Genomic DNA, 22944 nt, shown 5'->3' with positions numbered 1-22944 from the left:
AAAAAGAACCAAAAACAAACGTACTACTCATAAACCTGAGATAAATTAGTGCTTTGTTCTACAGAGTCCAGAAGTACATCTGACAGGTCATGGTATTGCTCTTTTATCTTTTTGTGGGAGTAGTTCAGATAGCCATATATGGATATTTACCTTATATTTGAGAGATGAGACATAGTACTAAGCCTTATTAAAACAAGTGTTTCTATAATGTATGCATGGTTTGTAAAAAGGTTTTGTAATCTTCTCAAGGAAATAAAAGCTTTTCCTCTAAGCGTTTGTTTTAATCCAGCCGTTGGTAATTTTGTTCCTGCAAGTTGGCCTTTCTCCTACTTCCACCTGATACCACGTGCTGTCCCTTAGTACTCTGGTGTTTACCGGGAGGCGTGTCAGTTTCCAGTCTGAACTATAGGAGGGAACACCATGCGTCTGATGCTGCTGCTGCTGCTGTGTCTTACGCCATGTGTAAGCGGGGGGAAAGTTTTGGTCTGGCCTGGAGAATTCAGCCACTGGCTCAACATGAAAACCATCCTGGACAAGCTTGTGGAGATGGGACACACAGTGACCGTGATCACCCATACGGCCACACCAAGCGTTATGACCAAGCGCTCAGCTGGGTTCAACTTTGAGATCCTACAAGTTCCGCACACCACAGAGGACAGTGAAAATGTGCTGAACGAAATGCTGAAGTACTGGATGTATGACATGGAAAAGGACAGTTTCATTCAAGTGTTCCTCAAGATGTCAAGAGCAATTGATAAAATGATGGCGCAAAACTATGCGCTGTGTCGAGCTATGTTTGCCAAGAAAGACCTGCTGGAGAAGCTGAAGATGGAGCAGTATGACGTCGTCCTTGAAGACCCTATGTCACTATGTGGTGACCTGGTTGCGGATGTGCTAGGCTTGCCTCTCGTCCTTACCATTAGGTTCTCTTTTGGCAACACCATTGAGAGACATGTCGGCAAGCTGCCCTCACCACTCTCCTTTGTTCCAGGGACTGGTATTCAGCTAACAGACAAAATGAATTTTTGCCCAGCGTCTGAAAAACCATTTGTTCTGCTTTTTTCATGATGTTTTATATCATGTAATGGTGTGGCAGACTTGGGATCACCTGTACACTGAACTGAGAGGTACGTTTCATTTATTTGGTCAAAACACATCTGTTGAGTAAGGACCCATTTTGACAGGACATTGTATATTCTCATAATCTGGAAACTGGAGACTACACCCAGAAAGCAATTGTGCTTCAAATAGAGAGTTAGTAAAGAGTAGTGAATCAGCAGGGGCAACCCCTGTTTTTAAAAAACACTGGAGATCAGATGACAAGAGATGCATCGCACAATGGTGTTGGACTGGGTAGTTAACTGGACAGAGTTTTTAGCGCTTCGGAGACTATGTTCAGACATGCATGTTGCAGAGTCCTCCATTCTACAAGAGTATTAATGTAGAATAGTAGGACCTCTGTCACATGTGAAGTAATCATTTTTATGAAGTTAAGTGAGTTATAGATGAGTGGCTTGAAAATTGTTAAATCAGTTCATGCCATGCAGTGTGATTAACAAAATATTACTTATACTTAAACACAATCTTGTTTCAAGTTATTAAAGAAAATGACTGGAAATTTGCTGACCCAGTTTCAACATCAGAGGTGGCTTTATGACAGCATTAATAACTCTGTGGAACAATAACAATGGTGGAAAATATTTTTAAAAGACAATTATGTGCAGTAATGGCCCAAAGGGCAAGGAAGGGGACCGATAATCCTGAACCGCCAAGGTGTCACTGAGGTGCCACTGAGCAAAGCACCGTCCCCACGCTGCTCCCCGGGTGCCTGTCATGGCTGCCCACTGCTCACCAAGGGTGATGGTTAAATGCAGAAGAATCATTTCGTTGTGTGCTGTGCATCATAATGACAATCACTTCCTCACTTCTCACTTCAATCACCTCTCCATTTAATGGAGATTATAAATGTATTAGTGCTATGGTCTGTTACTGGTACTAAACACTCCAAGCAGCCATAGGATGGTCATTATTTTATTTATTATATAGTTCTTGCAGCAGTGATCCCCTGTGGGGATGGTTTACCTCTGTTTTGGGGAGAGGGCTGAGCTAGAACCTAAAAATAACAGTATATACACTATTTATACACTAAATGTTAATATATGCATAGAGTGAATTCTACGTTGTCATTTTGATTTGTATGTATGATCAATGTACATGCTATTTATCATGCATTAAAGAAAATGGATATTTCTTTTAAACTGCATAGAGAAATACTATGCGAAATGTGAAAAATATTCCCATTGCCATACAATAAAAAAATAATATCTATCACTGTTTATGTGATGATTGGTCATTTTTACTTTCAGGTAAACCAACAAAAGCATCTGAAATCCTTGGCAAAGCAGATATTTGGTTAATCAGAACCAACTGGGACTTTGAGTATCCCCGGCCTTTTCTTCCAAATTTCAAGTTTGTGGGTGGACTTCACTGTAAGCCTTCAAAGCCTCTTCCAGATGTACGATTATTATGGCTTTATTTCTAGTATGCTTTTACATATGTCTTTTCATATAATATTTTTCTATTTGCAATACATATAATATTTATAATTTGTTATTGCAGGAAATGGAGAAGTTTGTGCAAAGCTCAGGGGATGATGGCATTGTGGTATTTACTTTGGGATCCATGATCAAAAATCTCACTACAGAAAGAGCAAACACAATTGCTTCAGCACTTGGACAAATTCCCCAGAAGGTTAGAAGGAATCATGTATCAGACATATCTCTCAAAGCAACAACTATCTATTAAATATTAATTGATCTGCATACAATTGTGATGAAATCAACAATAAACTACATAAAATCCACTTTATTCTGTTGTAGGTTTTGTGGAGATACAGTGGTGTGAAACCAGACACACTAGGCCCAAACACCAAACTGTTTGACTGGATTCCACAGAATGACCTGCTCGGTAAGGTCCCATACATTTATTAATAAGTGCTAACAAATCTATTTTATACGTAGTTTCATAATTACAATGTATTCCTGTACCAATAAGGACATCCCAAGACAAAAGCCTTCATCACACATGGTGGAACCAATGGGCTGTACGAAGCCATTTACCATGGTGTTCCTGTGGTGGGTTTACCTTTGTTTGCGGAACAGCCAGACAATCTAGATCACATAAGGACCAAAGGAGCTGCTGTGATGTTAGACTTCAACAAAATGGATTCCAATGATCTGCTGAGTTCCATGCGTGTGGTGATAAATGACCCATTGTAAGCCATGTTTTTTAAATTTACACAATACAAACAGAAATTGTGAAACAGAAAAAAATGTAAACCTTAAAAACAGGTTAGTTATGATAGTGCGGGTGATAGTAGCCTAGTGGGTAACACACTCGCCTATGAACCAGAAGACCCAGGTTCGAATCCCACTTACTACCATTGTGTCCCTGAGCAAGACACTTAACCCTAAGTTGCTCCAGGGGGACTCTGTGCCCTGTAACTACTGATTGTAAGTTGCTCTGGATAAGGGCGTCTGATAAATACTGTAAATGCAAATGTTATTGAGATACAATGTTTTAGTAAGGTTCAGAAAGTTATACCTAAAAATGGTAGAGTTCATTATTCTGTTTCAAGCAGACAAAGAAAACACCACATTACTTCATGCATACTTTACTGGGCCAGTAAAGCTTCGAATAATTTAAAAATAATTAAAACCGAATAATTTTGTGCTTATGTACCATTTTACTTGTACACGTGTATACTTAATTATACTAATATTGAAATGTCAATATGAAATACCTGCTCATGTTTGCTATTCTCTCATTAGATACAAAGAGAACATGATGAGGCTTTCCAAAATTCATCATGATCAGCCATTGACACCACTGGAACAAGCAGTATTCTGGATTGAATTTGTCATGAGAAATAAAGGAGCCAAGCATCTAAGAGTACAGGCCCATAACCTAACCTGGTACCAGTACCACTGCCTGGATGTAGCAGCATGTATTTTTGCCATAGTGGGACTGATCGTTTTCATCTTCCTGAAAGTATGCAGGTTTTGTTTGCACAAGTGCTGTGGTAGTAAACAGCAGAAGAGAAAATCGGAGTGAAAAGACCTTTGGGCGACAGAGTGGTTAAAAATGTACCTCACTTTTGAGCCTTAATTGGGGAATGTACTGATATAATTGATGGAAATTAAATAGAGTATACAATGTATGTGCAGGTGGTATGATGTTGTAAAACTACTGCTAAGACATTGAACAATTATGTTCACAATTTTCTTTACAGATTTTGGTCTCTATAGTTAAATTTGGTGCAGTCATTTGTGATTTAAGGGTATTCATCAGAAAGCTACTTTTTTAAGCAACCTTTTGTGCTTTTATCTAATTTGTTAGAAATTAATACCAAAAAAAAAAAATTAATCGCTTATCATACATGTCTGATTTTACTCCTTTGAGCATATAATTGAGTCTTGTAAATATAATTGGCCATTACGCCCTCTCAAAATTTGGACCTTGGGTATCAAAAGTGAAAATGTGAGAGGATTGTGATACACAGTAAACAAAGAAATGTGTCCTCTGTTTTTAACCCATCACTCTTATGACAGGCGCCCGGGGAGCAGTGTGTGGGGACGGTGCTTTTCTCAGTGGCACCTCAGTGGCACCCTGGCAGATCGGGATTTGAACCGGCAACCTTACGATTACATTTCCTTACCAGCTAGGCCACCATTGCCCCAGTCAACACATATAATAGGGTGGGGTGGTAGTAGCCTAGTGGGTAACACACTCGCCTATGAACCAGAAGACCCAGGTTCAAATCCCACTTACTAACATTGTGTCCCTGAGCAAGACACTTAACCCTAAGTTGCTCCAGTAGTAACTACTGATTGTAAGTCGCTCTGGATACGGGCTTCTGATAAATGCTCTAAATGTAGATATAAGCATAAAATGCAAGATAGAACATGTACAGCTAAATAACAAATTCTATAAAATAAAATATGAGTGCTGTGATGGCTGTTGGGTAGAAATGGTTCTATGTTCTATGGCACTGGGGTAAAGGATGATACACAATCTAGAATCACAGTGGCGTGGGGTGGGTAGATTTAACAAACCAGGATTATAGAACGTACAGGGTAGAAATGGATCAGGAGGTAATCTTGAGGTTAGAGCAAACCAGGCTTTCGCATAATCAACGTCAGAATGTCAGTGTTTCTCCGTCCTGCGAGATAGTTTTCATACCAACCCACACTACTTACAACCTGCTCGGCCCTATTTAAGACTACGTACTGTGCCGCGGACACGCCCCCTCCCGCTCGACGATGACGCGCTCATCGGCAACGCGCACGTCAGAGCGCGCGTGCGCTGCGTGCCCTCCGCTGGCCGCGTCATCCAGCGAGTGGCGCAGCGTTTCCGCCATTTTGCATGTAGCTACAACCGCGTCAACACAAAAAGCGCCCCAGTCGCTTCACAGGTTCACATTATTTTTCGTTGTTGTTGTTGCTTAAAAAGGAGAGGACTGCAACCACAACTACTGCGTCCTCCAGAAACAAAATCGCCCAGAGGACAGCGGGGCGAAAAATGGCGGTCGACAGGCGCGACGAGAAAGGTATGTGTTGGAGATTTGTATGTTAGCGCAGCGGTCAGGCCTGCGACATTGTTCGGACGACCACCTCAATATCTTTGCCAAGCAGTTGTCCTGCCAAACGCGCCGTACTGTACAAAATATGCGTTCAGTAAATGAACGCCGCTTGCCTTCGTGTAAAAATGAGACACGGCGGCCTCCTTTGTTGTGATGCTCGTGTTCACCTGACCAGCAAACGCGCGTTGTGCTTCTGACTGGAATTTGTTCCCCCGCCACACACACACACACACACTTTTTAAGGCGGTCACGTTTATTTATGTTCCCTTTATAGTCCGTCAGGGAAGCGCTGGGAATGAGTTTTCTTGTGTCCGAGCGCCCGTTTTTCTGTCGTGGCGCACGGTTGGAGTGGGGAGTCCATGACCCCCACAAAACATAAAGCTGGCAGGCCTGTGTACAGATTCAGGTGCTTCCTTTCAAAGAACCAACACGATCGCTCGTTAATGTCGTGTGTGGGCAGAAGTCGAAAAGCTCAGTGCGGCTTTGTTTGGCGCATTGTCTGGTGTCATGCTTGTTTGGCCTAATGTGGGATTGGTCTTTCAGACGGAGAGCTCAACGTTCTTGAAGACATTCTCACTGATGCGCCTGATCAAGACGATGAGCTATACAATCCAGAAAGCGAGCATGATGTCAGTGACAAAAAAGGTTGGTTGACCAGACACTTTTCAACATCCCCCTATCTCCTTTATGGCAAGTCTTATTTTAACCTTGTGTGACCTGCGTGGATTGTCTGGCCTATTTTCTTAAACCGGTGATGTTTTTATAGCTGCAGTTTCATGCATACATTTCCTTGTATGCATTCTCAATAATAACCTAGGACACATTTTTTCACTTCATTCCAGGGTCTAAAAGGAAGAGTGACAGAGTAGAAAGTCAGGAAGTAAAGCGACTGAGGCCATCGGGGCACAACACCCGGCAGCTTATGAAGAGGAATACCCATTCTGCTGGTGCCAATGGGAAAAAACTCCTTAATCCCAGGGGGCGACACACGTCTGATGAGTTCTACGATGCCCGGAAGAACCACACAGCAAGGGGTGGCAGCTCCAGGGGGGAGGTCCCGAAAGGACACAGTAATAAACCTCTGCCCCCCAGTAGAGCATCTCACAGGATCAAACCACTGATTCCTGAGTTGGCGCAGGTAAGGCGTGACCTGATGGCTGCAGTGCTTTCTGTGTGCATGGATTCAAAATGATGGGCATGTGCTAGAGCTGGTCTTTGACTGGCTGTCATTTGTCGTCTTTTTGTAGAAGCTGAGACGTACCAGTCAGGAGAGTGCGGGCAGGACCAGTCGTTCCTCAAAGGAAGATGCAAACTCAGCGTACGCCTCTGACCAGGAGACTGGCAGCTCTGTTGCATCATCTGAAGGCAACCGGTCTGATTTGGAGGAGGAGGAAGTAATGGAGGAGGAAGAAGAGGAGGGAGAGAAGGGTGAAGAGGAAGAAGAGGAGGAGGAAGAGTATGAGCTGGAAGATGGTGATCAGAGGGATGAAGCGGAGCAGAATGACTATGACACCCGCAGCGAGGCCAGTGAGTCGCGGTCGGAGTCTGTGTCATTTTCAGATGGCGAGTCCGTGCACTCAGGCTCTGGATCTGAAGCATCGGGTAAATATATCCCTGAACTGACAATATTGTAGTTAATAGTTCTGTGTACATATTTTCACCTTTTATTAATTGTATGAGGTTTCCTCTATGGCTCTGGCTGTGAGTTGAAGGGTAATGGAGGGAAGACAGGAAAGTGTACTAAAGCAGCCCTTTATGCGGTTTAAGACCAATCTAACTTAAGGGACATGTTTTCCAATTTACTGCTCAGATGAGGAAAGAAAAGAGAAGAAGCACGCTAGAGGGATATCTCCAATCGTTTTTGATAGAAGTGGAAGCTCAGCTTCAGAATCATATGCAGGTATTAAGTGCTCCCCAACAGTTTAAATCTGTAAGCTTACTTTATTGAGAGTTTATAGGCAGTTGTGCACTGCTGTAAACTTGTGTAAACTTACCTGCTTTTGCCCTTTCTGATAAATGTACCATTTGAAACTGGCTAGATGTCTCATAACCTTCAGTCTGCTGAAATGCTATTGAAAGGGCTGTCAGTACTTTAAGATATAGAGTAGGCATCCTTAACTGCAGCTGCAAATATTAAACTTAAGCACAGATAGTAAAATGAAGGTCATTCATTAGACAAATGTACATCGGTGGCAAAGCAGGTCAGATTACTTGCTTATTGCACAGATTAGGCAGTGTGTGTGATACACTCAGAGCCCAGCAACACTGAAATATTACTGAACCCAGCAGTACTTTATGCTTTTACCCGTTACTGCATATGAATATCTTTTGTTTGGCATAATTTGTGTTGTGATTTCCATAAATCAGAATGATCTCATGAAACTCATTATTTTGGCTGCAGGATCTGAAAAGAAACATGAAAAACTCCCTTCCTCTGTTCGAGCAGTTCGGAAAGGTAAATTTGCTTTTAAGTGAAGGCTTTAATGTGGCAGACGTTTTGACAGTGCCAACATGGCAGGCTTTTTGAGTTTGTATAAATTTTTTTTCATTTTTTCAGACCAGACCAGCAAGCTGAAATACATTCTTCGAGATGCACGGTTCTATCTGATCAAAAGCAACAACCATGAAAATGTGTCCCTGGCCAAAGCCAAGGTGAGTTTGATCTCTTTAATAGAGGTTTGTATCTTGTATCTTATTTTGATCACAATAATTGGTGTATGTTGAATGTAATTAATACATTAAGTTAAAATGCAAAAGTTCAATTTTGCCAAATGTAACATTTAACTTAATTTTTTTCCCCAAATGAATATTTTATTGTAAACAAATTTTTTGCTGTCGAGTGCTGATCTTCCCTCTTATGTTCAAAAAAAAGTTTTCTTTTCTGAACCATTAAACTGGTTGAACTTTTTGCATCTAATTATTAGGGTGTCTGGTCCACACTGCCAGTCAATGAGAAGAAACTGAATGCAGCTTTCCGATCGGCAAGAAGTGTCATCCTTATCTTCTCTGTGAGGGAGAGTGGAAAGTTTCAAGGTACAAAGTACTGCCGTTCCTCATTTCTTTAGACATGAAGGCTCGTGTAGCATCATGATTGAAAATGCCTCTTTGCTCTGGTTATCTACAGGGTTTGCCCGGCTTTCGTCAGAATCCCACCATGGAGGATCCCCGATCCACTGGGTCTTGCCAGCAGGCATGAATGCTAAAATGCTTGGAGGAGTTTTCAAAATTGACTGGATCTGCAGGTATGTCTGCATCTAGCTGTATAGTTTTAATTGTTTGTTATTTATTGCTTTTTAAACTTCCATATTCTTTCTGTGACAGACGCGAGTTACCCTTCACAAAAACTGCTCACCTCTCCAACTCATGGAACGAGCTTAAGCCTGTGAAAATTGGACGGGATGGACAGGTTTGTGCCGAAATTCCTTACTTTACATGATCCACATAGTAGGCACAAGAGGTACCGTATGATACATCTGTGACAGTCCATTTCTGTGAAGACCATGAATGGGTTTGAAGAAGAATAAGCTATAGATTTAAAATGGAGGGGACCAGGCACAAACTGAATAGGTTTTTAAATCAGTGCTTCCAGACATTAAAGGTCTCCTATTATCAAATTTACACTTTGTGAGATTATTAAATATTAATACAAGTTTTTCTAGCCATTCTATGGTCCTAGAGTGGCTAGAAATGCGATAGATGTAAAGGGTGCTTTAGCATTCTGCTTTGCCGTTCAGAGAGCAGCAGCTCAGCTGGTCGGATCTGGGATGTCACTCCTATTGCCATTATAAGGGGAAAGGTTACCTTCCCTTTCTCGTGTTTTGTCTGCCGAGAGAATTTCCCGCCCCTCCCCTAAAAAAGTAACTCCACAGACTGTCGTGTCATCAACATGTGAGAAGCATTGAAGTTGCTTGTTGAATGGATGTGAAAAGGAGCACAAATGTGTTAGACTGTAGAAACAATGGGTTCATTTAATTTTTTTCTAGAAAAACACAGGCACCACTTCCTGGTTGTGCCAAACATTTGTGTTTGGTGAAATGGTGTTGATTAAATCATTTCCGCAAACACCAACCATGGTTTTCACAGTATGGGCATACCGGGGCATGCTATTGATCAGTGTATTTAAGAAAATCAAGCATGGCAATTAACAGATGAGGAATTCTTATCTCTTGTGTTTGAGTACTGTACTTCTTCTGTGTGTTTTTGTGTTGCATATAGTAATTCTCTCTTTTTCTCTTATGTAGGAGATTGAGCCAGAGTGTGGGGTGCAGCTGTGCATGCTTTTTCCACCTGATGAGAGCATTGACTTGTATCAGGTTATTCATAAAATGCGTCATAAGAGGAGGATGCATTCGGAGTCTCGTTCAAGAGGCCGACCCACGCACCGAGAGCCAGCGCCACGCGACCTGGGAAGGTTAGAAATGTTATTTGGACTGATAGCGCGCTCATGTGTCGCCGTCACGTGACGCAACGGATTACTCGAGCTTCGTGTTCCTCTTCATCCTCGTGCGAATGTCCTCGCACCACCAGCGAAGAAGCTGATTCCTACATCCTCAAACCAAGCCACGTGGACCCCTGGTGGCTTCATTGAGGATAACAGGCCAAGCACCTGGTTTAGGCTGTCTTGCTCGATTGGTGTTGCTGTGTACATCCTATAAGAATTGGTTGGAGTTTTAAGGCAACTTAATTATTCATTTACAGAAAATATCATTGCATAGCATTTTCTTATTTCAAATCTATAACACATGTGTTTGTTGAGTTAAGCAATTCAATTTCTAGGTGAGTTTGTTTTTAAATTTGTTCCAAAAGCCTTTTCTTTCAGGAATTTCCATGGGGATAAACCCAGTCATAGACGGGACTTTTTTTAAATTTTTATTATTTTTTTTTAATAAAGGAGCCATAATTATTAAGCAGAAGATTGCACAACGAATTGAGGGGCAGAAAGCTTGGTTTTTGAAAATGCTTTCAAGAGGAGCATTTTTGCGGGACTCTTTCGATGGTTTTTCCTGTCCATTCCAAATGTTTGGGTATTCTATTGAATATCCATAGAGATGAATATCCTAATGTGTGCGAGGTTATAGCTGCAGAGAGAGGCGAAAGAGAGGCAGGAGAAGGGAAGAAAAAAGAAAGCTCAAGCAATCCTCTACCGTGCTTCTGGAGAGCGGTAGGCCAGATTGGAGAAGGGAGACGTGGCATCAAACCAGTGGGCCGGTAGCAGTGTCCCCTGTTCTGCTTCACGTGTGCAGTGTTAACGGACTCAAATGATCTCAGGGACCTGCCCTGTAGGCACTGCAGTATATGAACTCTTTACAACATTGTGTTTCAGAGGCACCACAAAAAGAGGGGGTTATAAAACCATGTTCTGCAATCAGCTGTTCTGAGTGTGATAGAGAGGAAAGAATCTATCCGAAGGATGAATGAACTGAAAATATACCCTGTGCTCTATAGAAACACCATTGTCCCACTGTCAAGAGAAGCGTGTAAGGATGTGTGTTTGCTTTTGCGGTCAAATACTTCTGCCCTGGCCCCGACATCTGCCCCTAAAATGGACTGAGGATATTGTGGTGCCGGTCCCCTGTGCTAAAGCCCCAGTCCCAGCTCCCTGATAGGTAGCCAGAAATGTGTTCGTGTTCTTCCTGTAAAGGACTGAGCTGATGTCAGGTAGGAGGAGATCCCTCTACTGTCTCTAACTTCAAAGGACTGAGAAATGCCAAGAAAACCAATCAGGGCTGGGGTTTGCCAGTCAGTTTATACCAATGGAGCTCTTCTTGTCTTTTTGTTTGATTTGCAAAAGCAAAAAAGAAAAGGAAAAAAATGGACTACACCATTGCACCACCCCTGTCGTCCTTTCCTCTGCCTTACCAGGCCTTCCTTGTAAATGTGTTTGTGGCTGTAGACCTCTAAAGAATAAGAAGGACTGTTTTATGAACTTTTACTGTCATAAGTATTTTGCCAACGTTAACAGTCACAAAACTACAAGAAAGCGGTATGTTAAAACTTTAACTAGATTTTCTTACACTGTAGATGCTGTTTATTGTCTTTTTATTTTAGTGTGTTTTTTTTTTTTTTTTTTTTTTTTTTTTCTGTGGGCTTTAAAGAAAATGGATAGTTCATTTAAGTTATCATTTCCAAATGCCAAGTACTAAAATGTGAGTGTTTAAGATAGGATAGCAAACAGGGGCTCTTTTAACATTTCCCACAGTAAAGCATGTAGCACATGGAAGATGTATCACTCATGAAGATTTCCATTGTCCTGTAATGTATGAAGATCCAAACAGTATTTAATAGTAGTGTTTTCGAGAAGATTTTAATGCCATGTTACCTGCTTATGCTGGAGTGCAAATCAATAGATTGTAGCACTTGATCACAGAGATTCAGATATTACCTCCCAGTCATGTTTGTACATGTAATATGGAAGTGAGATGCACTGTGGATCAGACAAATGTGTTGTTGCATAATGAGCTGTTTGGTATGTTTTTTCTGAATTGTTTACCTGATTCATGTAGGCATCGCCCAGAAGACTATGACATGCACAACAGGAAACGTCCCAGGATTGACTATCCGCCCGAGTTCCCACAGAGACCAGGTCAATATTGTAAACTATGCCTCTGCACCAAGATCTCTTACTTCCATGTGTTGGCCCCTTTGAGTTTTCTGGAATGCTGCAGCAGGATCCTTTTTGTTTGTTTGTCTTTCTTTTTTTCTTTTTTTTTTTTTTTTTGATCATTGTAAAATGTATCTTAATTTTTTTTATAAAGGGGGATATTTTTAGGGTGATTATTAGCATCATTGCAAATGTTCTGGTATGGTTAAGTAACTCCAATGTTATTCTGTAGTTTCATGCGGATATTATGAAATGTACATGTGTTTTTTTTTTTTTTATGATGTTACTGTAGCTACATTACTATAGTCTAGTTTCATTCTTTTATGGAACACTGTTGTGACCTTTGGGTTTCATATTTAGTCTTGTATGTTGACTTTTTTTTTTTTTTTCTTATATTTCTGTCTTTCTATTCCTACTTATTGGTGCAACCTGCCTCTCCTTAATATCTGTTCAGGGTTCATGCAAGACCCTCGCAATCCCCCTATGGACAGGTAGAGCTTTTTTCCAGTGCTTCTGTTTGTAATAAAATAGGCAAGTTCCAACGAGGATTAGCACTTTAACCAAATTTCTCTTCCCCAGACGTTTTTCTGGAGTGAGGCGAGATGTTTTCCTCAATGGGGTTAGTGTTTTCCATATTGGTCAGTTTTGTCATTGTCCGCAGTTGTGTTTGTGTGCCGTTAGGTTGCTGTTCTGCTTTTGTCCTCCATTTCCTCCTTTATTTTGGCGAGTCTCAAATTTGTAGTCAGTCTTTTGACATTTTCTAAGGTCATCGTGAAGAAGCATTAGTTCTTTGCTTTTCTGTTGTATTGAATGGTGTTGCATTTATTTTTCAGTCTTATAATGATTATATGAGGGAGTTTCATCATAACATTGGGCCTCCACCCCCCTGGCAAGGAATGGTATGTGGATTACTGTTCAGCTCCCCAACCCAATTCTTTATTTCAGTTTCTTATGGTCTTTATGATTTATTTTCAAGGCTCCATATCCAGGAATAGAGCAGCCTCCACACCACCCCTACTACCAGCACCACCCACCACCACCACAGGCCCACCCGCCTTACTCTGGACACCACCCTATGCCCCATGATGCCCGCTTCAGAGAGAAGAGGGTTGTCCGCTCCTCCTTCTCCAGTCTGGTAAATTTTTAATATTCTGTTCATTGTATGTTAAACGTTTTTGTTGTCCTGTTATCAACTTGGGAACCACAATATGGTCAATAAACTTGCTTTGGTTTTGCAGCATGATTATGATATGCGTGTAGACGACTTTTTGCGGCGGACCCAGGCAGTGGTGAGTGGTCGCCGAAGTCGCCCTCGGGAGCGTGACCGACAGAGGGAGCGAGACCGCCCCCGCGACGCCAGACGGGAACGGGAGAGAGAGCGCGGTCGCGAACGTGACCGAGAGAGGGACCGCATGAGGGACAAGGAGAGAGGCAGATACCGCAGATAGAGCCTCATCATCAAAGGGTTTTCTTCATTTGTTTTTTGGTGATAATGTACCTTTGTTTTTTAAGGAAAGGATTTAACTGCACTTCATCTTCTGATTCTTGCAAAACATTGTCCTTTTTTATTATTGTTTTATTAGGCTCAATGTGTATCATGCATGCCATGTCTCATGCATGTGTATCATGGACAACCAAAAACTCATTTTTAGTTAAAATTTTTTTTTATGCAGATGTTATTTGGAGTGCATCTCCTGGTGTTTTGGCATATGTTTTAGATGCCAGCTTTTGTGTATTTTTTTCCTTCCTTGTGTCTGCAGACTACATTTCGTTTTTGTTTTGTCTTGAACAGAGGGCATTTGTACCCTGCACTTGCCACAGTCTTAGTGTTTGTTGTCTGTATTTGTACACGGTTAAATGAAGTTATAGCTACTAAAAGCTACTTCATCTGTACCAATGAAAGTGGCAGTCTTGTATCAAATACCCCTTTCAAGTTTCTTTTTTTTTTTTTTTTTCTCCTTCTTTTCAAGCCATCTACACTTTATATTGTCGGAGTGGAGCAAAAGCAATATTGTCATCCAGTCTCCTATTTCCTGGGCTCCAATATAGAATGGCTTAATGTTTTGAAGATCAATGATGACTTGCCATGTAAAAATGTCTGTTTAAAAATGTTGTATCTTTTACTGATACTTTTTGTACAAAAACAAAATAAAGCAAGTCAGACACTTATGTGTCAACGAAATGGAACAGGTTTCACCCTCCTTGAACTAATATAAAGAGAAACTTAGAGAAACTGTCCCTGTCACTATTGTAAGGGTGATTGTAAGGGTGTCTGATAAATGCTGTAAATGTAATTGAGGGCCAGATTTGGACGTTTCAGGGTCAAGGAAAAGCAAAAGTCTGAGTAATAGATTGGATTCATTACCCAACTGGTTAGTTGGAACAAAAGCCAACCGTATTTTTCCTTTCCCCTTGGAGCCCAGCATAAAGTTACCATTGGCGTCCGGTTTTAATTTAACAATTTCGGCGACACATCTTTTACTACGTTTTGATTTAGACCTTTTGGCGTTGGGAGGTTATGGATGTCGACCAAAAGGTTCTTTACGCATGTCTTACTGAACAAAACCGACCGGTCGACGCCGCAATACTACATCTCCCATGAGCACCTCTCCGATAAACGTCATATTCCCGGGACGGCGGCGGAATGCTGACATGGCTGCGTCCATAGTGGGTGAGCGTCGACTTGCAGCATGGGCTAGAATTGTGCTCTTTTGTGCGGCCTGCGTCCCCTCTGCCGCCGCCCTGATCGAGGGCCTGTACTGCGGGACGGAGATATGCTACGACGTGCTCGGGGTGACCCGGGAGGCCACGAAAGCGGACATAGCGCGGGCCTACAGGCAGCTGGCCAGGAAGTACCACCCTGACCGGTTCCGATTTGGGGACCCCGGACTCGCCGGCGAGACCCGTGAAAGTGCCCAACAGAAGTTTCTGCTCGTCGCCACAGCCTACGAAACGCTCAGAGTGAGTCTATTTAAAAGTCTTCTTTTTTTTTATTTGCTGTAGCCGCCCTAAGGTCCATATTTAGCACGCATAAGTCATGTCTTTCTAACGACTTGCCAACGTGGCAGTCGGCCTTCGGACCTGGTTAAAAGTAATTATCTCCTACCTGTGACCCTTTCATCATCATTTGGCCGCAGGATGAGGATTCGCGCAAGGACTACGACTACATGCTCGACCACCCGGAGGAATACTACAGCCACTACTACGCGTACTACCGCAGGAGGCTCGCCCCTAAAGTGGACGTGAGGATCGTCATTCTCGTCACAGTGTGCGCCATCTCGCTGTTTCAGGTGCGTGTGACAAATAAAGACTTGGGTTGGGGAGCCGAACCGTAATCCACATACCATTCCTTGCCAGGGGGGTGGAGGCCCAATGTTATGATGAAACTCCCTCATATAATCATTATAAGACTGACCAAAAAAAAAATGCAAAAAACACCATTCAATACAGAAGACAGAAAAGCAAAGAACTAATTCTTCACGGTGAGCTTAAAAAATAAAGGAAACGGAGGACAAAAGCAGAACAGCAGCCTGACGGCACACAAACACAACTGTGGACACTGACAAAACTGACCAATATGGAAAACACTAACCCCATTGAGGAAAACATCCCGGAAAACATCTCTTCCCCACGTCTGGGGAAGAGAAATTTGGTTAAAGTGCTACCCCTTGTTGGAACTTGCCTAATTTATTACAAACTGAAGCACTGAAAAATAGCCAAAACCAGTTCTACTGCCCTGCTACAACCACATGGGGGCAGTGCTGTGTATCACAATTGACTTCACTAGTAGTAGCATAGTGGGTAAAACCATGACAGGGTTCTAACAGTCAATAAGAACCTGGAAAAGTTCATCGTTTCGGGGTTGTCATAAATATGATAGAGAATATACAGAATATTTTGGGAAATTTGACCCCTTTGTGATTTCTTTCTCAAATTTGCACAGCAATATCAGAGAACATATTGACATGAAAATTTGCCTTACAGTAATTGAAAAGTCATGGAAATTATTTCGTAAAAATGTGTAAGAGCACAAAGTCACAGGTTCAAATCAAAAGCAAGACACTTGAGCAGGAATGTCAATTTCACTACTGATTGTAATTCGCTCTGGATAAGGGACATTAATATAAATAGGGCATTCAAATGTGATGTTGCATATTAAGCATGAATGGGGAACCTATAAATCAAACTTAAATATGCCTTTTTAAGTTTCACCTCTGTTGTAATGATGCTTAACTGCTTCTTTTTTACATTTCTTAAGTATTACAGTTGGTGGAGCAGCTACACAGATGCCATCAATTACCTTTCCACGGTCCCCAAATACCGCATTCAGGCCACAGAGCTGGCCAAGCAGCAGGGCTTACTGAACAGGACGAAAGAGAAGGGCAAGAACCGCAGATCCAAGGAAGAGATCCGTGAGGAGGAGGAGGAGATCATACGTGACATCATTAAGAACAAAATTGACATTAAGGGGGGCTACCAGAAGCCCAACATATCTGACATCCTGTTGTGCAAAATCGTTCTCTTCCCGTACTACCTGTGCCTGTACGTGGCATGGTACTGCTCCTGGGTGTACCGCTTCACCATCTGCCGTGAGGAGTACGGCGAGGAGGAGAAGCTCTACATCATTCGCAAGTTCATGAAAATGTCCCAGGCTCAGTTTGACAGCCTGGAAGACCATCTGAGAGACACTTTCCTGGAGAGGCAGCTCTGGATTAAGGAGAACTATGAGGTGTGTTGTTCTGCGTTGTTCATCACTGCCTGCTGAACTGTTTAATGGACTCAGATTCAGTGTCCACATTAATAGAACATTAAGAATCTTTTCAATGATAAGGCACTGCCCCAAACACCCTTATATTTGGAGTCCAGGCCATTCTTTGAGTCAAGTAGAAAATATTTTACTCCTCTGGGTTTAGTAGTTTCCCAGTAGCAGAATAAATTGTTTTAATAATTATGTGTCAGTCACAGCTATAATGAAAAATATATTCACAGAATTGAGAAAAATATTGGTGAGTACAGTGATAACTATTTTATTCATTTAGTTTCACCACTTAAATGCAGAACAATGTTTGATTTCATTTGAATTTTAAGCATTAGTGTTAAAGGACCCAATCAAGAAAATTTCTCTGTGATGTTCTTTAACATTAATACGAGTTCCCCTAGGCTGTCTATGGTCCTGCAGTGGCTAGAAATGGTGATAAAGATGATGTATAAAGAGAACTTTGGTCATTCAGAGAACGGCAGCACAGACAGCCAGATCTAGAATTCCTCCCCTTATGTCACCATAAGGGTACAAGGTTACACAATGTCCTGTCTGCAGCAAACATTGTGGTTGATGAATGGTGTTGATAACGTCATTTCCACCAATGCCCTCTCACTTCTATAGGCCGCTCTCCTCCTTGTCCTGCCTCTCTCCTGCTCATTAGCATTTAAAGCTACAGACACCGAAAATGGCACTGGGAGATTTCCTAGGAAAATCTCATTATGTGACTGGCTAAAAGTGGCTGTAATTCTGCACCAAGGCTGCATTTCAGAAAGAGACTTCATATAAAGTATTAGGGGACCTATTTAAAAGCAAAAAAAATTACGTCAGGGGACCTTTAAACACTGATATGGTCATGAAACAACATATCCAAATGTTCATGTACTCAGCATCGCTCTGGGGTGTTTCACAAAAAGTTATTTGTAATGCTATTTAAACTAGAAATCATGAGTGATTTATCTTCTATTATTCTTGCTTGACTAACTAAATCCTACACCTCCCTACATTTGAAGTCTTGCCCATTTAGTTAAATATCCTGAGAGAAAAATGGTCCAGCTTATGTCCAGCTGTATTAATTATAGGGGGGAAAGAATCAGCAACAGTGTCTATATAAATGTTCGTTTCCATTATCTGTAGGCTTATAAGGAAGAGCAGGAGGAGGAGATGAAGATGAAGATGGCACTGGACCCGAGGTGGAAGCGCTACAGACGGTGGATGAAGAATGAGGGACCAGGACGTCTCACTTTTGTTGATGACTGATCACTTACACACACACACACACACACACATCATGTCTACAGATGGATCCAGCACACACACAACACACATCCAAATCGGTGAAAGTGAGTGAGTGTTGTACCATAAGTGGACTGATGATGTGAGTGCGTGTTTATACAATTTACTCTCATGGCAATCAGGTGGGGATGTGGAGTTTGGCCTTTTGCCGTGTGTCCGACTTTTGTGTAGCCCTGCATCAGTGGCCTAAAACCTCAGCACCAAGCTGAAAGGTGCCTCAGTTCCTCCCAGTGACGAGGAATTCCAAATACGTCTCATTTTTAGGTTTTTCTGTTTTTGGCAATCACAATGATGTTTCACTTTTTTTGTCATGTTACCAAAGTATATTTTTAAAAATGTCATTAAAGTGGCAGTCAAACTGAATTGTTGTATTTATGTTTTACATTAGCTATTATCCCAGCTTTCATCTTAAAATACATCAAATTTGAAGCGGTTTATACAGTCTACAATGAAGTATTTCTGTTCTGGTCTGCTCTTGGAAAATGTCACAGATTAATGCAGACTCCTTTTTATATATAATATATATATATATTAAAAACACTAGCTTAAGAAATGACCGAAAAGTGTGCAAAGTGAACAACTGCGTAGCTCAGACCTTGCCACCCCATGCTGGAAGGTAGTAGTAATGTGATTTGAAAGTGAAAAATTATTCAATTAATTTAACTTGCCTAATTAAATTAAATTGCAGACATTACAAAAAAATGAGAATAATTTTGATCAACATGCTAGGATGTTGTGTGTGCCTAATGATAATTGCAATAGAAAAATTGGTTTTAATTTGTAATTTTAATAAACTGGTCAGCATCACGTTTGGCATCAGAGCCACAATGTTGGTGCACTGATATTGACAAATGCCTTACTGTTGTCTCTGTGGGTGAGACCTTGAGTAATGAGTGAGCGGTGCAAGCAATATTGCTGAAGTTTCCAACGTCTACAATCCAGATACATGCATAAAAAACATGTGTTTTCAGCTGCTTCCCTTTACATCTGTTTGATGTATCCATGAGTGAATTTGTTAAATTTAAAGAAAGTTTTAGTATCAAGTGTTCAAAGATGTCATTTGTATTAACTGTAGGTGCAAAGTTCTGACTATTACATCACTTTTTAAAACCGCATTTCTAAGAGGCTGGGCCTCCATTGATCTTGGACAAAAATGCAAGAGGCAACCATTTGTGTCATGTTCCTCAATTGCAAACATGAAGAACTGTTGGTGTGAAGTAGTGTATGTACTCAGGCAACACTTGTTGGGTATTTCCATAGCCATATTGCATCATTGCATCTGCTTTTTTTATTCTGTGGCAACCGGTCATGCACTGTGTGTTCTGACACCTTTCTGTCATGACCAGCACTGACGTTTTCAGCTATTTGTGCTGCAGTACTTCACCTGTGGGACCAGAGGAGTTGTTCTTGCAAACTGTGCACTTGAGCAGAAATCCTTTAAACATACAAATGTATTTGAGTAGTATATATAAACATGCTCTGATTTGTTTAAGTCTCTAATAGCTTATTGTCATTCTTCATTGCAGAATTCTTACTTTAACTAATTTAAGTGGGTTTTTAATAGGCTTGTTACAGTAAATGAATAATAATAAACTTGAATTGAACAAATTAGTGTTCCTTTACTATATTGCATGTGTTTTTACTATACTGCATGTGTTCCTTTACTATATTGTGTGAACATAATCAGGCCAAATTAGACTCACTATTTGGCCTTTGTATATAATCTGAAGGCAGTCACAAATTTCTTTACATATTTCTATGTTTTAAATAGGCAAGAGGGGGCAGCACCCCTTTAACAAACTTACTGCCCTCTTAAATTTGAGGGTTGAGAAAGAAAATAATAGATTACCCAAATAAACTGAAAATGGACAAGATTTACTACAGTAGCTGAAAAGTCCGGCTCAATTTCTAGTTGTGCTCTGATTGGATCAGGTCACCCGGTAAATGAGCGGTCAGCAAACACAAACATCTGATCTATAGTACCTATCCTTCCCGTATGATTCGCCTGTTGTAAATATGTTTTATTAAATGTACATTTATAAATGACATGTTAATTTGATCTGCAATTGTGGGCCACCATTGTCAGGTGGGGCAGTGGGGGCCTAGCGGTTAAGGAAGCGGCCCCGTAATCAGAAGGTTGCTGGTTTGAATCCCGACCCGCCAAGGTACCACTGAGGTGCCACTGAGCAAAGCACCGTCCCCACACACTGCTCCCCGGGCGCCGGTCATGGCTTCCCACTGCTCACTCAGGGTGATGGGATAAATGCAGAGGACAAATTTCACTGTGTGCACCATGTGCTGTGCTGCTGTGTATCACATGTGACAATCACTTCACTACTAGGTGATGCATTTTCATTAAAAATGGATGCTGAGGAGGTGAAACAGAGGCCTGCCTATGGCAATTTAAACCCACACATTTCCTTCCCTTCATGCAAAGAAAGCCTGGCTTTCAGTACCCAATCCGTGCCGTGATCGGATCTGTGGATGCATGCTCATATGTACTCCGAAAGCCACCATGTTAGCAGTCCAACCCCAACCACTGACCCCAACCCCCAACCTGGAACTTCGGGCAAGTGGTACGGATTCAGCACTGACATGCACAAATGTGGGAGGCTTTGAGGAAGCGGAAAACCTTGGATGTCAAAATCATAGCAACTTGTGAGATAATTAACAACTAAAAACTAAATCTCTATTTGTAGTCAGTGGGGGGACGAGTCCTTTTAAGTGTTTCTTGATCCCACAAGCACCACCATAAGCCTGTCTGCTGCATAGAGCTGACTGGAGCACCTGTGTCTGTCAGACCCAGACTCAAACTCAACAGTTTTCTCCTTTCATATACAGTCCCTGAAAAAAATTCTTGTCGCTTGTGTACAAATTGACCTCAAGTGCCGCTGAACTATATTTCTAATCAAGATTTTTTTGTACAAGAAATGGCTCATTTTATTCCCAACAGCTTTTGTAATAATGTTTCAGTGCAAAACGAAACTGTCAATAAGTATACTAATATTCAAAGCTTGGTAAAACCCAGTGAGTCAGGTGCGTCTAAAAAGAACCCCAGTACACTAGACCTTCACATCAACTGCAACTAGACCTCTGCAAACATGTCTCAGATTCATCCCGAGACCAAAGTGTTGATTATCAAGAGGCTGAAGACCAGATCCACTGCTGATGTGGCAGACACCTTCAATATGTCTCTGCATCAAGTACAGGAGATTAAAAAAGATTTGAAGAGACTGGAGATGTTTTTTTTTTGACAAGCCCAGGTCAGGCAGACCCCGCAAGACAACTGCTCGAGGGGACCGTTTGTTGGCTCGAAAATCCAAGGCCAGCCTATTTTCCACTGTAGCAGAGCTCCACGAGACCTGGTCACCTACAGTCCCTTTGTCAGCCAGAACAGTTTGTCGGATTCTGTCTTGTAATGGCTTCCATGGTCGAATCATTGCCCAGAAGCCAGCACTAAACTAAAGACAATTGAAAAACCATGTGGCATTTGCCAAGGTCCACAGCCTGCTAAAAGGATGGATGCTGGAAAATTTTACATTTACATTTACAGCATTTATCAGACGCCCTTATCCAGAGCGACTTACAATCAGTAGTTACAGGGACAGTCCCCCCCTGGAGCAACTTAGGGTTAAGTGTCTTGCTCAGGGACACAATGGTAGTAAGTGGGATTTGAACCTGGGTCTTCTGGTTCATAGGCGAGTGTGTTACCCCTAGGCTACTACCACCCTACAAAAAAGTGGCAGAAGGTGGATTTTTCAGATGAATCTTCTGTTGAATTACACCAGAGTTGCTGCAAATATTACAGGAGACCTACTGGAGCCCGCATGGATCTGAGATTCATCCAGAACAGTGAAGTTTGATGGTGGAAAAATCATGGTCTGGGCTTACATCCAGTATGGGGGTGTGCGAGAGATCTGCAGGGTGGAAGGCAACATCAATAGTCTGAAATACCAAGAAATCTTTGCTACCTTTTATATTCCCAACCATAAAAGAAGCCAAATTCTGCAGCAGGATGGTGCTCCATCACATACTTCCATCTCTACATCAAAGTTTCTCAACGTGAAGAAGATCAAAATGCTCCAGTACTGGCCAGTCCAGTCACCAGACATGAACATCATTGAGCATGTGTGGGGTAGGATGAAAGAGGAAGCATGAAAGACGAAACCAAAGAATATTGATGAAATCTGGGAGGCATGCAAGACTTCTTCATCAAGATTGACTTCATCAATAAATTGTATGAATCCTTGTCTAACTGCATGGATGCAGTCCTTCAAGCTCATGGAAGACATACAATAATATACAATACAATATTTTTGTATTTGCAGTAAATTTGTTAAATTTCTGTATAGGTGACAACTTTCATCTTTTTGACCTTCTGTCTTCACTGTTTTCACTGAAACAAATTCATTTCAATGTATTAAACATAATTTGGTTGGGTTTTAGCTTTTCATTTTTCATATTATTACTAACACCAATTGATTAATTAAAACCAAGGGCGATGGTTGAAAGCAGAGCACACATGTTGTTGTGTCACTGTGTGCTGTGCTGCAGTGTATCACAATGACAATCACCTCACTTTTCACTTTCATTGAACCGTGAATACTGGTAATAGTATGTTCTCATGCATTTCACCACGCAATGCTC

At 41.5% G+C, this 22944-nt stretch overlaps 2 protein-coding genes and 1 pseudogene across 3 annotated transcripts; all 3 read left to right on the top strand.

Annotated features, from left to right (window-relative positions):
- The first annotated feature begins 417 nt into the window (after window positions 1-417).
- LOC114786997 (UDP-glucuronosyltransferase 2C1-like) lies at window positions 418-4113 on the top strand (annotated as a pseudogene).
- Window positions 4114-5374: 1261 nt separating this feature from the next.
- ythdc1 (YTH N6-methyladenosine RNA binding protein C1) lies at window positions 5375-14429 on the top strand. Of its 2 annotated transcripts, XM_028974670.1 has the most exons (17): window positions 5375-5608; window positions 6185-6286; window positions 6484-6779; window positions 6889-7243; window positions 7452-7541; window positions 8043-8096; window positions 8199-8293; window positions 8566-8674; window positions 8766-8883; window positions 8963-9047; window positions 9883-10052; window positions 12145-12224; window positions 12697-12733; window positions 12822-12861; window positions 13076-13141; window positions 13219-13377; window positions 13481-14429. In XM_028974670.1, the coding sequence occupies exons 1-17, from the start codon at window positions 5581-5583 to the stop codon at window positions 13688-13690; spliced, it is 2094 nt and encodes a 697-aa protein (XP_028830503.1). In that variant the 5' UTR covers window positions 5375-5580; the 3' UTR covers window positions 13691-14429. The 2 variants fall into 2 exon arrangements, with proteins under 2 accessions (XP_028830503.1, XP_028830504.1); XM_028974671.1 differs by lacking the exon at window positions 7452-7541 and having other exon boundaries at window positions 5376-5608.
- A 327-nt stretch (window positions 14430-14756) lies between these two features.
- dnajc25 (DnaJ (Hsp40) homolog, subfamily C, member 25) lies at window positions 14757-18660 on the top strand. Its single transcript, XM_028974675.1, has 4 exons — window positions 14757-15203; window positions 15380-15532; window positions 16501-16971; window positions 18139-18660. Exons 1-4 carry the CDS (start codon window positions 14841-14843, stop codon window positions 18259-18261), a joined length of 1110 nt encoding a protein of 369 aa, XP_028830508.1. The 5' UTR covers window positions 14757-14840; the 3' UTR covers window positions 18262-18660.
- The last annotated feature ends 4284 nt before the right edge of the window (window positions 18661-22944 follow it).

Source organism: Denticeps clupeoides, chromosome 3 (assembly GCF_900700375.1).
Source record: "Denticeps clupeoides chromosome 3, fDenClu1.1, whole genome shotgun sequence".
Taxonomy (NCBI): Eukaryota; Metazoa; Chordata; class Actinopteri; order Clupeiformes; family Denticipitidae; genus Denticeps; species Denticeps clupeoides.
This window is presented reverse-complemented; position numbering and strand designations above follow the sequence as displayed.